A 15,439-nucleotide genomic window follows, 5' to 3' on the forward strand; every position below is an offset into this window, starting at 1 on the left:
TTGTTGGGATCTCATTGATGTTGATGTCGACAGCGAAGCTGAATCGTCCCCGTCGTCTCCAGTAGCGAAGAGGCACAAGTTGTGGGCTAGTACATAATCATTAAGGCGGCGAACCGGCTGCCTTACGACGTTACTTGCGTTCAGCTCTCATGGGACGTCTGACGCAGTCTCGGAAACGCAGGCGACGATCGAAAGTGTCACTGCCAGAATCGAAAGAGTATGCAAGTGCAACGCCGCCCAGCGCATCGTGTTGCTTTCCAGGGAGAACGTGGGCCATGCCTTAGACATGCTCAAGTCGGTGTCAACATCTTTAGTTCCGTTGTATTGTGCTCCGCCACAAAAGCCACTAAGTAATAGTTTGTCTCTTTGTGTCAGACTGTGCGAAAACTGTCATTTTCTATTTCAAAGTACATATTTTGAAAGCGGTGTTTGGGGCAGTTGTAGACTACTGTTCTGCCCTGTATCACCTTCAAGAGGTCAAGTAAGGTCCCAAGAACTGTTTTCTGGAGGAAAACAAAATTTGAAAATTTTCACCCAAAGACATGTTTTAGCTGGTTGTGGCCCATATAGCATTCACGGCAGTGTGCTCCGGTGCCTGAAATGTGTGTGGTGCTATCACCAAGCAGGGGAATTTCAGGACACACAGTTGTATATCTATATGATATACTGGCAAACCGCTACGGCTACAGTTTCACTGTGTTGCCAAATCGGGTGCAGATTTCCAGTCAACACTTTGCACTGTTAATTAAACAAACATGGACCGAGAACGTACATAATGAATGTGAGAGGCTCGCAGCTCGAATGATAAAGCTGGCATCAGTCAAACTTTTTCCTGGCGTCTGGAGAAAACCGACAAAGAGCAACACAAGAAATTCACATCTCGCTATGATTTACTTGATACAAACTATGAGCCCATAGAGGACTTGAGATCTGAAGAAGTTGTTCAATAGAAACGAGTCTAAATCCACAGCTGTGTGTTCTGACTATCATAATCGTTTCATGGCCAGCAATCGAGGACATCTGAGAGTTGTAATTTTTGTACTCCTCCAAGGTGTGATTTTTGGCGTGCTGGGCCAAGCACAAGGAAGCCATCTGCAAAAAAACTGCAGAAAATGGTTGTTGTTTGATCCTTTGGTGTAATCTTTGTTTCTAGTCGAAGCTAGTTGCTGTTTGGAGCAGAAACGCTGAAATTGACTATTTTCTGCATGGACTCATACATGTACTCATGTACTCAGGCATGCAGTCTCACTCGTATTTTAGCTATTTTTCTGGAATGGATGCTGCTCTGCGCCCCTTGGTGAACCTTTCCTGCGCTCGTGGAGCAGCTGAAAAGGACCACTGGTATGTCTGGTTCCTGGTTTGAAAGTGGAGAGTCGACTTTTGTGCCTTGAAAAAGGAGTAGAGAGCGATAAAGGTACGTCTGTGGCTTATTTTTGAGTGCTCCTCGTACATTTTTGATCGTGATAGAAATTCTCAGACCAAAGTCAGACCAAAGTCAGTGCGATGATGGCCGTACAGTTTTCTTGTGGATTTTTTAGTTGTTTCATCTCGTATCTATGTCAGTATCGTGATGGTGAAGTGGGGAGGGTGATTTTCTTCCTCTAGGCTTCGTTCGGCCGACTTTGCTTCGTCCTCGTTGAAAAGTGATCCTGAAAAAAAGGTCGATTCGCAAAATTATGTTGATTTTCAATGTACGTGGTGACATGCGATTGCTGGCTATGCGTGAAATTTACTGTTCGGTTACCACGTGTTCTACACCGTTTGTCTCCTTCTTCATCTTGAAGCTGCTCAATTCACACCTTGTTTTGCCCGTTTGTTAATTGTGCCTGGGTTTTATGCTGTTTTCGCACTCCCCCCCCCCTCTCTCTCTCTCTCTCTCTCTCTCTCTCTCTCTCTCTCTCTCTCTCTCTCTCTCTCTCGGTCTCCTTATGTCGCCGTCTGAACAGTCCAGTGAATACTTGTAGTATGTTTTGAACTGTCACCCTAGTTGCGAGTGTGTAATTGTAGAACAGTAGAAGCTCAACAGCGGTGCTAACTCCCCATCATACAGCTAACTGTGCCAATCTTTTCGCAATGAACAAGTTTGTAAAAGTACATGGTACAACCTGTAATTAACCCTCTACTGTCCGTTCATACAAGCATCGATCCGATGGTGAAGAAATTTTGAAATTATCGTAACTAGGTCAAATCTCGGTCTTGAAAAGAGTTCTGCAGGATATTCCCGATCATGCTCCTAGCTACCTAGCTGCCAGTTCTGCACTGGATCTGGCAACTTCTAAGGGCCGGGTTCCACTGCGGCTCCGCTGCTCCGCTGCTCGTCTTTCGCGGCTTGAAACGTCATCATTACCATAGTGACCGCGGCTCGAGCTGGAGCAGCGAGGCCGCGGCTCACCGCGAGCTTTTGCTACGATTCTTCACCAAAAACTGCGAGCCGCGGTCGCGGCTCGACCTGTTTCCCGTACTTTGCATTGTTTTGTACGCCAGAATTTTAAAATTCAAATTTTAATTCGTTGCGCAGGCCAGAACACGAGGATTTTTTTGATTTCGCGCGCGCAGGCAGGTGAAACGTCATCAAAAAGTGTGGAGCACGACCGCAGTACCGCGAATGGCGAGTGTCAGTGGAACCGCGCTGCTCCGCTGCATGCAGCCAAGTGCCGCGGAGCAGCGGAGCCGCGGAGCCGCAGTGGAACCCGGCCCTAACCATTATCCCTCCACACATTCAAAGAGTTACCTTGACAAACTTCCATGACTTGTCATCTCTCTCGGCAGTGGTAGCAGACGTATACTGGATATTGCTTAGCACCTGAGAAAATACAATAAAGATTAACACACTGTCAGACTAGTCAGAATCTGTCACCAAACACTCTGCCCGGGGGCATGTTTTACAAAGCTCTGCCGATGGATTGTGAAGGAGAAGAAGCAGGGGAGATGAGAAACACCCGACGGTGGGGCCACAGAATGTGGCTACACCAGTGAAGCAGACCCAGCCTAGCTGACAGACTGTCTCGGAATCATTACCAGAACTACACGTACGTACCGCAAAAGAGAAAAGAGGGGAATTATGGTAGTGAGAGAGGGAGAAAATGAAAGGCAGGTGGCTGCCAAACAATGGGATTCACACTTCATGCAGAATTTTGCAGCATTTCAAATAATCATGGCCAGCAATCGAGGATATCTGAGAGTTGTAATTTTTGTACTCCTCCGAGATGTGATTTTTGGCGTGCTGGGCCAAGCACAAGGAAGCCATCTGCAAAAAAACTGCAGAAAATGGTTGTTGTTTGATCCTTTCGTGTAATCTTTGTTTCTAGTCGAAGCTAGTTGTGGTTTGGAGCAGAAACGCTGAAATTGACTATTTTCTGCATGTACTCATACATGTACTCATGTACTCAGGCATGCAGTCTCACTCGTATTTTAGTTCTTTTTCTGGAATGGATGCTGCTCTGCGCCCCTTGGTGAACATTTCCTGCGCTCGTGGAGCAGCTGAAAAGGACCACTGGTATGTCTGGTTCCTGGTTTGAAAGTGGAGAGTCGACTTTTGTGCCTTGAAAAGGGAGTAGAGAGCGATAAAGGTACGTCTGTGGCTTATTTTTGAGTGCTCCTCGTACATTTTTGATCGTGATAGAAATTCTCAGACCAAAGTCAGCGCGATGATGGCCGTACAGTTTTCTTGTGGATTTTTTAGTTTTTTCATCTCGTATCTATGTCAGTATCGTGATGGTGAAGTGGAGAGGGTGACTTTCTTCCTCTAGGCTTCGTTCGGCCGACTTTGCTTCGTCCTCGTTGAAAAGTGATCCTGAAAAAAAGGTCGATTCGCAAAATTACGTTGATTTTCAATGTACGTGATGACATGCGATTGCTGGCTATGTCCCTGATAGTGCTTACCTTTTGCCGATCAAACAGTACAACCCTCACTTGCCTTCGCAACACGCTTACAGCTATCAAAACAGAACGTAAAATCCAAACAAGCATTCATAGAGCATTTCCACACTCATGGCAACTTGCCAGGTCATGGCTGCATCAACAGCCCGGGTACAGGCTATATGTATATGGTTAGTACAGGCGATAAGAGAGTTAGGCATCATACATGGTGCTTTTCACACCCAACTGATCATACATGTAATAGACAAAAAATCGATGTGGAGGCTTAAAACATGTACTTCGAAGTAATAGAGCTCACACAATGCATTACTTTGCTTTGATCTACGTAGTGCTACATTGCAGTACAGTTCATCACGTGCCGTCCAGAACCCCCTCCACATACTACCAATCATATTGGTATCTGTCAGCCTGCAGTCTCCTACTTGAAGCCAAGAGAATAGGTCTTTGTAACAATAACCTGCTCTAAAGGCACGATGTATTGGTAATGACAATGTGCATTGCTCCAAACCAGAACGCCTGAATCTTTTTGGGCCACGCCCAGTCCTCCTGGATAGGAGGGCAGGGAAGGGGGGGGGGGGTATTTCAATGTAAGAACCAATTCCAATTAGAAAGCATCTCCTCCCTTCATTGAAGGGAAACCGCTTAATGAAATTGCACCGATGTGCTCAAGACTTCAGACTTGAAGTGCTCATGCACGCCGAGTACTTGTTTAAGGTGCTTACTGCGTGTGACCAGGGGTATCTTGCGACAAGAGACTATGGTTACGCCGCGACAAACCCCTGCCGGCGACGACTTGATACTGCCAGCCGCACTGTCCCAGTTCAGTCCATCCAAGAGCAGACCGGTGTTGTCGACACGGGGCTCCAAGAAGTGACGATACGTGAATTCACCTGCGGAACAAATGGCAAGGAATGGATGATGGATATGCCTGCATAATCATACCACTCGCCTCCCTGCTCTGAACACAAACACTATGCCGAGTTACTTCAAAAGTTGTAGAAGACTACACATTTAGGATGACACTTGCTTGACACAATACCATGCTTTACAGCAGTTCTCTGATTACCTTGAATTCCTGTTTGAAACATTTATGAGTCCAAGATTACCCTGACAGACTCCACAACACAGGCACTGTTGAATAATGCTATCATTAAGACTAAAAAGGCTCAAACTTATGAAGTTATACTTATAGTCATATTTGTACATGAGTGCGTGCGCACATGGATGCACACATACATACACAGGTACCAGGCATCACACGGTATGGTGATCCGATTCAAGTAACCAGGCTCTTCTAGTGGTGCAATTTATAATCATACTAATACTGCGGACGAAGCCCTCACCCTTCGCTTGCAACTCCGCTAGCATAGAGCGCCTGAAGCCAGATGGAATAGCCCCCATTGAACGCAGAATGTCAGCTATAGACGGCTGCAGAGTAGAACAACGTATGGGGAGAAGCGATAACTGTTCGAGCATGCAATGTAGACAGAATTACAAGGACTGTAGTACAAGTGCACCATAGATGTGTCACTATGAGCAAGTCATGATGCAGTAGAGTCGGAATTCGGGATAATACTTCAGAAGTACTAGCCTGATAGTACTTCAGAAGTACTAGCCTGATACGGTACACTGGCAAAGCAACTACAAACAACTACCAATGATGCTTTAGCACTTAATTCAAGATGAAACACTTGTTGGGAAGAGATAGATGATGGACCGAAGACCACTGGCAATGTATCGTTGGCAGTGTTTCTCCAGTTTCTCTAGGCGACCTCACCTGAGTTACTGCCTGTCTAAGAAGCTTCCAACGGTTTTCACTGGGAGATCTAAGAGGAAGCGGAATGCAGTAATCAAATTTTGAATTATGACACACATTACCTAAGGAACAGGAAAAAGTCTGAAGAAGGTCGCTGCCCCCCCCCCCCCCCCCCCCAACATATCAGAGATTGTGCCGATTGACGGACACTTGCCGTAGATCGTAAGAACAAAATAGTTGAAAATATCCATTAGTAATTCAGTAAAGTGTGACGCATACTCGGCCTGTATTCATCATCACATCCAAAGTACGTCACTCATCATTCATTAATGACTCGTAGCTTGCTTCATGAACACACAACACGAAAGAAGCAGCAGGTATCATCATCTGGAGCACCACAACTTCATTTGTGCCTTTGTGACAATAGGACTTCGTCCCACTTCCACCCCCCCCCCCCCCCCTCTCTCTCTCTCTCTCTCTCTCTTTCTCTGTCTCCCTCTTACCTTGTTTGCTTTGTGGGTAGTTCAGGTGTTTCATCATCATCGGACACGTCGTTATCTTCTTGTTCTTCCTGCTGTTCTGAAGTGAACCGAGAAATGGAAGCAATGAGTGACACACTTTGAGGGAATGAAGAGGGGAAAAAGTCTGAAGAAAAACTGACTGTTCCCAGCAGGAATCGAACCCGGGACCTTCGCTGAAGGCCATCGATGCTCCACCACTGAGCTATGGTTTAACATGTACATTCAGGTACACCTGGTATTCTCTAGAGCAGGAGTGCCGGGGTACGCTCTTTGCTAGCTGACAGACCATTCAATATTAATGGCCTGTTAGAAAACATGAAAATTGGGAAGATAGTGTAACAGAGCTACAGTATAGCCAGATCAACAGATGTGTTCAAAATTCCACTTCACCATGAACCTAGCCTTGTTTAACTGTGTTTCACTCACTCTAACTTTCTCTCCATCCCTTGTATTCACTTACCGGCGTGTTGCTCCAATCTCGTCATGCTGGTAGAGTCTGCCGCTGACGACCGTTCCTCATTGGCAAGACTCGCACGCGTAGCCATGGCGTTGTGAGGAGCGGTAGGCACAGGACCAACATCACCATGACGAGGAGGATGAGCAGAATCACCCTGACGATGAGGAGGAATATGACTAGTATCACCATGACGATGAGAGGAAGGACTGGCATCGCTATACATGTCTGGTTGACCCAAGGGGACTGGCGTAGCACTCTCCGACGCCGTGTCGGATTCAATCAGCTGCAGACAGAGCATACAGCCATCAGACAATACATTGTTTGTCTCCTTATTGTACTCAGGCTTAGACAGATGTTGAATGATTCAATGGTGGCATTGACTGGGGGAGAAGGAGAAGGAAGGGAAGAGAAGGAGGAGGAGAGCAGTAATCCTTGTTTTAGTATTTCAATAAAGTGAAGACATTGGTACCGAATTCTAGACTGGCCTTACCTCAAAATGGTTTCCAGGGACTAAGCCGGTCTCTCCGCAAGCATTCTCCGCCAACCACCAGCCATCTTCTCTTCTGCGAAATGCACCCAAATGAAACGAACTACATTGTAATGAGCGATGAAACTTGTTTCTATGAAGATCATATTTCAGCGCATGTGCAACAACAGTTACTGAATGTGGAAATTGTGCTGCCTGTCAGATCTTTTAAAATTTGATACCGCATCATACATTTCCCTACTTTTTGCTTTAAGTTCCCAGGTCAGGATTTTGAAAAGGAAGCAACACAAGGTGCATACAGTTCCCCGAAAAGGCTTCTATTTGGCAGAAAAGCGGCTTTAGTTTTGACCACTTGTGTCGGAGAGAAGGGTCTAACTATAAATAGAAATGCAGTGGCAGCTAATGCACGGATGAATAGAAATGCACGTGCCAGTACACGAAGTGGAGACTTGCCGTTATGATGGATGTTGGTTACCTCCACTACTGGCACGTGCATTTCTATTCATCCGTGCATTAGCTGCCACTGCATTTCTATTTATAGTTAGACCCTTCTCTCCGACACAAGTGGTCAAAACTAAAGCCGCTTTTCTGCCAAATAGAAGCCTTTTCGGGGAGCTGTCTTTTAAACGGCTAAAGAGTAAAATCCCCGGGGCATTGTCATTGCACAAGCAATGCTTCTGAGGTCTTGCACAAAAAGACATCCCTATCACAGAACTCACTGCAAATGGATCAAGTGCAGTTAGAGCTGATGAACGCAATTCATGGATACGGAGGCGTAGGCCCTCTACAGGTGTCCATTAAGTGGTTTTTACGAAATATAGTAATATACAGCGGGCGCGTAGCCCACATGAGGCACGGGGGGGGGGGGGGGGGGAGAAAAATTCGTCCTAGGTTCAGCATGCACATAATGACTATGAATGACATGCACCAGCCATTCTACACATATACGGCCGTGCACCCGCCTAACGGGAGGACCAGCTAAGCCCCTGTACTGAGGTGCACTAACGTTGAGTCCACGATGTAGAGCACCTCTCCCTCCTGTACTGCCAAATCACCATCCTGCTGGGCATCATATGCTGAGATGGCAATGGCCTGTGGCAACTGTACATAGAAGGAAAAACCCCAAGAACACATTACCAGTGAATGCTCCAGAGCCGGGTCAGCAGGGTCAGCCACCCGGTTGGAGGGTGCTTGGACCCGTTTGCAAAAAGAACACCGGGTCACTTGTGACCCGGTTGGGAGTCATCATTACGGGTCATGTTGAGTAAAACATTTGCCTGAACCCACCTTTACAAAGGTTGCACCCAATATGCTTGGAACACCCGGATGGCATGGGGTACAAAGCACAGTACATGTACTTCAGTTCACAGAACAGCAGTGGAGCAAGGCCATTTTGCTGTCCTGAATTGCCCCAGATACCAAGAATTACACATTTCTGGTACAAAATTGTGGCCGCTTTAATCGAAGGAGTAGCATGGCTGCAATTGAGCAGCCGAGAATTTGTTATTGGCAAACCATTTTGTTGTTGTTGCACTTTCTGACTGCATATAGTATCTGGTTACAGTGATGGAGAGTTACTCTCAACTCGTATCTATATTTCCTTTTCCTTTCTACATTTATTATTGGCTCGACATCCGAGTTTCAAATTGCAAACCATTTTCTTCTTTTTTTAAAGAGTATATGTACAAGGCCCTAAATTTTAAAAACATCCTTAGTGGGAACTAGATAACACAGTGTGAAAGACAACCTCATATTCACTGCCACTATGGTCATCTGCATCGTCTGCATCCTCATCCAGTGATGCATCCGTCGTCTCTGTCGGATCCTCTTGCTCAGCTGCTGAAGGTACTCTGCAGGGAAAATAGAGAGGGGAAAATTCCCTTCATGCTGCAGCACAATTGGATCATTTCACATAGGACAACGCACATGTATCTGCGTGTCGAACTTGCAGCTATTGCAGTGATACAAGAGACTTGATATGGCGTTGGACATAGCGCAGCATTGGACATAGCGCCATTCAAAACCCTTGGTAAAGTTATACGTACCTGGATGACTTTATCACACACAAATGCACACACTTTTCACACCATGCTATTCCATGTAGATGAGAAAGATACCACTGCTGCGTCATGATTGTAGCAGGACTAAGTTTATAGTCACTGTTTCTAAAGACAACATTCATTGTGCTAACTAGTTCTGAGCAATGGTTCACACATTGACACATAGCAGGTCCCATGGATAGGATCACATCTGTAGCGAGGATTACTGCGTGTATCCTGTAACTGAATCCACAACACACTCACAGTATGGCTGTGAGTATCACTTCGACCAATCGGCGGCATAGTCATCTTGTGGCAACACATACAAAGCTCGCATGTCTACAACATCGTCACAAGTTGACGCAGTCAGTGAAGGCGAGAGATGCGCACATTCATTGTGCAGTAACGATCGAGGCAGTATATAATTATATCACTACAAACGCACTTGGTATTGGACATGCTGATGATATGACAAGCTCTGACTTCACACCGACTGCACCATACAAGCAAGTGTGGTGAGCTTCACAACCAGATGTTCCTAGTCCCTGTCCGTGAGTGTTTGCCTTTGCTTACTTTCTGATCACGTTTGACTGCTGGTTGTGGAGCTTGTATTCACAGGTCAATATGGCATCGACCCAGTTTCAACCGGGGGAGGACGGTACCGAAGAGGAGTTTGAACGTGTGTTCTCTTCCGACCTCCCATTGTCTAACGGTCTTGGACAGCACCTACTACTCAAGTCATTGTACCGAGACAAAAAGGCCATCATCATATTTGTGCGCCATTTTCTCTGCTATGTGTGCCGTGACTACATGAAAGAGCTGGCGAGAATACCCGTCGATGTCCTGGAGAAGATTAACGTCCGCTTAGTTGTCATCGGCTGCTCGCCACACAAGCACATCAATCCTCTCAAGGAGGAGCTTGGTTTCAAGCACGACGTGTACTGCGATGCTGAGCGGGTGGTGTACAGGGGTCTTGGTCTTAACACTACGCTGGCACTGGGAAAGGCAAGCAGTCAGCACGTCACGTCCTCACTGGTCGGCGGGCTGACCAACTTTGTCACCGGCGCCGTTTCAACCGGTCTGCAGGGAGATGTGCGACAACAGGGCGGCGCATTCATCGTGGCACAGGACGGCACGGTTGAGTTTTGGCACCGGGACTCGGGCAGCCTGGATCATGCACCCATTGATGACCTGCTGGCTCATGTCGGTGCCCGTCCACTGGCAACATACAAGTGACATAAGCAACTCTGGGGAGCTACAGGTACTTCGGAACTAGTTTCATTGTCTGCTCTTCGTTGGTTTGATGCCTTGTGTCAACACTTACATGTACCAGTGACAATTTTGAATTCTTTGCTATCCTTAATGCATGTTGAACTATGTGGCACTGCAATGCATGGCGTACAGTGCATAGTCGAATACACACTCTATTATATCATTTGTTTTCTAACAGATCCTTTCTAACGATAATCTACGGTCATAACAGAGTGTGACAGAGGTATGGTACTAATCGATTTTGACACAGTGCTCTTACCTTCAGACTAATGATTCTATTTCACGTTTTATACTTGACCTGTTTCACACAGTGGATACTGATCGGAGGTCGGGTCATGACAGTATTTTTGGTTCTTTGCTCGTCTAAAAGCAGTGCTGTGAACATCCACTTTATACGGGAGGACGCATATTTTGTACACATGCATTTCATCATCAAACACCCAACCTATTGGAGTGTTTCTATTCGGCGCACACGAAACCTGCATGCATGCTGCGTCCACATGTGCGAAGAAAAGTGGCGACAACGCTCAACGGTCAGCTACATTGAAGCCAGGTGCAATCCTGCTTGGCTTGATATTCAGTCGTTGGGACAGATGGTGGGGTCAGCTAGTAAACAGTCGCCTAACAGAACCAAATATCTGAATATTGCATGTTCATTACGAGCGTTGCATGGTGCTTATTTCTTACTGTGGTGTTGGTGGCAGGTCCTCTTCACTCAGGTCACCAGTCAAATTGCTGTGAGAAAACAAGCAGGAACAATGTGCTAAGTTACACTGTCTGCAAACTGGTATTCACATTCATGATCTTCATTTCTTATGAAACAGAACATAAAACAGACTTTCGACAGACTAGGTAGAAAGAAAGAATGATGTATAGTGGCCAAAAGCCGATGAAGTGAAACAAAAGCATACAAAATTACAAATAATTGCTTGCATCAAACATCAGCCTATCAGACACAGCAAAGTCTAAGCAAAGCTCTGATCCAGAAAAGCAGTGCACTGACAGTATCGTGGAGTGACCGGAGAAGGCACGCTTGAGCAGGCTCTAACACTGGTGGTATGCTAACGTCATAATCAAGATTGTTGGCCTTTACGTAACTCTATGTGATTGCAGTAGTACACTAGCTATGACTACTTACCCAGCTAGTATGTTGTCCACATCGGATGGTTCCAACTGGGAAGCTAGATTCGACAGACGTGCCTACCGGCGGGGAAAAAACGTGACAAAAGAGTCTAAGACGTACTGCTTAAACTCAGAGGAACTGATGCAATGTACCACCGTATTTAAATATTTAGAGTGGCAACCCGGCAGAATAGGCAAATGGCCTAATGCAAATCAAAGCTTCCTCTGCCCCAGGCAACTGGCTTGATCCAAATATCTGAGACCCGAGTCGTTGTATTAAAGACAGTGGTTTCTCATCAGCATAACCAGCCATAGTCTCATGATAAAGAGTTCAAACAGGGTCTTATCACATAACCAAAGGAACATATGAATTGATGCCGCCGATCAGTGTGTACCCGGGAATGAATAGTCACAGTGTCCTCACCTGAAGACCCTGAATTCTCCGCAGCTCCTGGCGCTTGCGCTGGGAAAAATCCGCCATCTTCTTCGGCTCTCCATCCTGAGCAATGTCAGTGGAGCGGCAAGATGAACAGGCAAAGACAAGGTCAACAGCAAGTATACACGAGGTTAGCTAACAGATGACCATTACTACCTCTGAAAGGTCTCGTGAGGACAGATGTAGAGACAGTAGATAGAGATTGGTACCTAGCTGATGCAGGATACTGCAAGTCACTTACTACGGTACAATGTACGGTACAATCATGTCACCACAGCTATGCAGCACGGTTGCACATGACCAGCTCAGAAACTACATGCACATTAGACAATAGCCACGCACACATTCTAGAAGCCAAGGAACGTGTCAAGCATCGCTTTCAACGGGCATGCTACCAATGGAAGAAGATGCTCTGATCACGCAATATTATCATCAATGATCTTAGCGACTTGGAGACCTGACTGGAACGTTACCACTACTGCACTACACTTACTGCAGTCAGTCCCTCGACTTGTGTTAGCAGACCATCAGCAGACTGCTGTAATTGCACACATCTGCCAAGCACAGCAACAACAAGCATAGGAACGAGTATCAAACACTGCCACAGGAACAGGCCCGCAGTTGCGCTACATGATCCGACGTTTACTTCAGCAATGCTACCCCACACACATCTTTTGCACAAAAACGTCCTAGCTGGTCCATGCCTGATTCTTAACTCCTAGTACATGTACTAATGTACTCAGATGGAGAGCCAATGTTTAGTGACTGGTGGTGGTAGTGGACAGTATAGCGTAACCAAGAGTAGATAAACAAGAGTGTGCAACTCCGGATCTCTCCTGCACAATCTGCAGATACCCCGCGCCCACGGCGGAATTTTTTGTTTACGTCACCTTTTTTCAGAGAAACGCGGCTTTGCCGCAGAGCAGTGTGAGAGCACGTGCTGGGCACCGACCTTGTAGTGTAAAGCCCAGCCAAGTGCACGAGGGAAAACTCTCCAAAAGGCTCGCAGCGCGTGCGTCGTCGAAAAGATTACGTCAACAAAAAATTCCGCCGTGGGCCAATCCATCCGGAGTTGCACACTCTTGTTTATCTACTCTTGGCGTAACTTATAGTTCCTTGGTCTTTCTCTTTTTGTATAAATTAGTACATGTACTATTGTGGATATTGAAATCCGATGGAATAACCGGGGCGGTGCCCTTACTGCTTTTAGCGCGTGCATGTACTGTAGTTCATGAACTACAGTGCATGTACTGTAGTTCATGTGTACATGTACAATGTAACGATGGACTACAGTCAACTTGGCTAATAACGACTGCGGATAAAACGACAATTCGCGAAAAACGCCAGAATTTCCATGCCAAGAGCGAAGTCCCATCCAACTGTAATACACATAATGAGACTTCGGGTATAACGACACTTCGCGAATAAGGACACTTTTTTGATGCCCCGCCCAATGTCGTTATAAGCGAAGTTGACTGTACATGCACTGTAGTCCATGTATACATGTACAGTGTAACGATGGACCAGCGGTGCTCGCGGTTGCAAGGCCAGCACCCCGTGCCGTGGAGGCTTGACTTGTCATCGGATTTCAATGTCCGCTACAGTACATGCCCGTGATACGTCTGAACAAACTTCTCACGGACACCCAGTCCATTAGTTTGAGAGAGTTTGTATAGGGAAACGTCTGAAGAGAAGAATTTCCCAATCCACGGGTTATTGTCATTAGCAAATTTGTATTGTATTTTATTATTTTACTTCGGCATTCCCAACAGACCCTATTATAAGGTCTTCTTACAGGGTGCCCAAGATGAATGAATTTGTTAAGTTCCTGGCGAAATGAATTGGGGATATGATTCGTGCGAAGGGATTCGGGAAGCGCATTTAAGCGGTCAGCACCAAGGAATGAAGTAGATTTGTATCCAGCTTGAGTATGCACAATGGGTAAAGCAAATGCCAAGGACAGTTCCTTCCATGAATGTAGCTGTAGTGATATGCCAATGATGCACTTGTGAACGGTCCAACGATACCTTCTACACAGCTCCTGGGTTTCGCTGTTCGTCGCTCCGACATCTCCAGCCTGCAGCAGGATACGTGCACAATGTTGACGGAATCGCTCCACCTGAGATGATGCACAACAGATAGACGTACACCGTCCAACCAGTCATGGAGCCAATTTCTAAATGTTAGCGCTTCATTGCAAGTACTAGTGTGTACAATCATGCCAGAGGGGTGAGCGAAGTCTGTTGGAATAAAATATTAGAGAAGAGGGTTACCCAAACTCTCTGCTGCCAGGCTACCATAGATATGCATATACATGTATAGCGACAGACTCAATATCTTGACAGTACACCACAGCGCGACATGACTTGCAACACTGCTACATGATGTAGCAGTGTTGCAATTGCCAGCAAAACATTCCCTGGATGAACCGGTGGAAAATGATTGTTGCCTGTTACTTCCGCTTCATTTCTTTCGCGCTGTACCCAAGCTGTCAATGAGTCAAAACCCTGGCTGATTGAGCAGAGGCCGGCTTGGATTCAAATCGTGGACAATAATAACTGCCCCTTGAAATCAGGCACATTATCACTGAGAGTACGTGTGGGTGTGCATACAGCTGTTGAAACACTCGTAGCTTGCTACCTCGTGTGACCTCATTCATTACTTGCACACACCAACATTACAAATAATTGTAAAATTAATCATGATGTAGACTGTGTAAGAGTAACCACTAAGTTTCTTTTCAGTGAACCTAGAATGACTAGTCACTGTCGCTGCCAATGTGGCAACAATTCGTTCGATCAGCTGAGAAAGTGTTTGTATTGTTATAATAAAAGCTGAATTCAAGTTGGGGTTTGTTGGGAACAGCTCCTCGTCAAGGTGCAATGCAATAGCTAAGCAACATGGGCATGCATCAAGCATGTCAATGCACACCTCATTACCTCACTGGAGAGCTCAGCAACCAAGGACTTCGTCGCCGCTAGTGGACTTCCCATCACGATGGCGATGCGCTAACCCTCGAAGGCTACTCACACGAACATCGCTAGATATATCTCCACAACATTGCTCACTCACGACCGGATTGTGAAATGCAAATGCACACGTACACGATGTCGATGTTTAGGATAGGCACGACGGTGCCATTTAGAAAATATTATGCTGTCATGCCACCGGGTCGCACCAGCAAAACAAAACGACTTCATTGATCTGCCAACGTTAGTTACCATGGTTACCTGCTTACGGGTAGGCGCATCCTTTGAATCGATCTGATGTGCACATGATCGACGTGAGTGATCGATCTTGGACTTGGTGACGGTCTCCATGGTCTCTGAACATGGTAAATCATGCATCAGCACGACCTAACTGAAGCCAACCGCAGAGCGATCATGCAACAAGTAGTTACGTAAGTCGTTCAGAGAATTCAAGAAACGGGACACGCACTGCACTGATCCTACCAAGAGGGTTATGTATTA

General features: G+C 46.2%; 2 protein-coding genes across 2 annotated transcripts in view; one reads left to right on the top strand and one right to left on the bottom strand.

Annotated features, from left to right (window-relative positions):
- Positions 1–15,094, bottom strand: part of LOC135808590 (nephrocystin-1-like) — a 34,754-nt gene extending 19,660 nt beyond the window's left edge. Inside the window, exons 1-17 of the mRNA XM_065321808.1 lie at positions 14,909–15,094; positions 13,997–14,088; positions 12,463–12,523; positions 11,958–12,032; positions 11,550–11,611; positions 11,099–11,146; positions 8,848–8,950; positions 8,107–8,201; positions 7,104–7,176; positions 6,617–6,896; positions 6,139–6,214; positions 5,657–5,705; positions 5,223–5,307; positions 4,602–4,769; positions 3,883–3,935; positions 2,732–2,803; positions 773–839 (exon numbers count right to left, since the gene is read on the bottom strand). Of these exons, the coding sequence (XP_065177880.1) occupies positions 773–839; positions 2,732–2,803; positions 3,883–3,935; positions 4,602–4,769; positions 5,223–5,307; positions 5,657–5,705; positions 6,139–6,214; positions 6,617–6,896; positions 7,104–7,176; positions 8,107–8,201; positions 8,848–8,950; positions 11,099–11,146; positions 11,550–11,611; positions 11,958–12,032; positions 12,463–12,523; positions 13,997–14,088; positions 14,909–14,962 (1,513 nt within the window). The 5' untranslated portion in view covers positions 14,963–15,094. The remainder of the gene's footprint in view (positions 1–772; positions 840–2,731; positions 2,804–3,882; positions 3,936–4,601; positions 4,770–5,222; positions 5,308–5,656; positions 5,706–6,138; positions 6,215–6,616; positions 6,897–7,103; positions 7,177–8,106; positions 8,202–8,847; positions 8,951–11,098; positions 11,147–11,549; positions 11,612–11,957; positions 12,033–12,462; positions 12,524–13,996; positions 14,089–14,908) is intronic.
- LOC135808591 (peroxiredoxin-like 2C) lies at positions 9,655–11,041 on the top strand. Its single transcript, XM_065321809.1, has one exon. The coding sequence runs from the start codon at positions 9,764–9,766 to the stop codon at positions 10,373–10,375; it is 612 nt and encodes a 203-aa protein (XP_065177881.1). The 5' UTR covers positions 9,655–9,763; the 3' UTR covers positions 10,376–11,041.
- Positions 15,095–15,439: the final 345 nt, after the last annotated feature.

Source organism: Sycon ciliatum, chromosome 2 (assembly GCF_964019385.1).
Source record: "Sycon ciliatum chromosome 2, ocSycCili1.1, whole genome shotgun sequence".
Classification (NCBI taxonomy): domain Eukaryota; kingdom Metazoa; phylum Porifera; class Calcarea; order Leucosolenida; family Sycettidae; genus Sycon; species Sycon ciliatum.

Coding starts and splice junctions, on each gene's coding strand:
- LOC135808591 (XM_065321809.1), top strand. CDS start 9,764: ATGGCATCGACCCAGTTTCAACCGGGGGAGGACGGTACCGAAGAGGAG.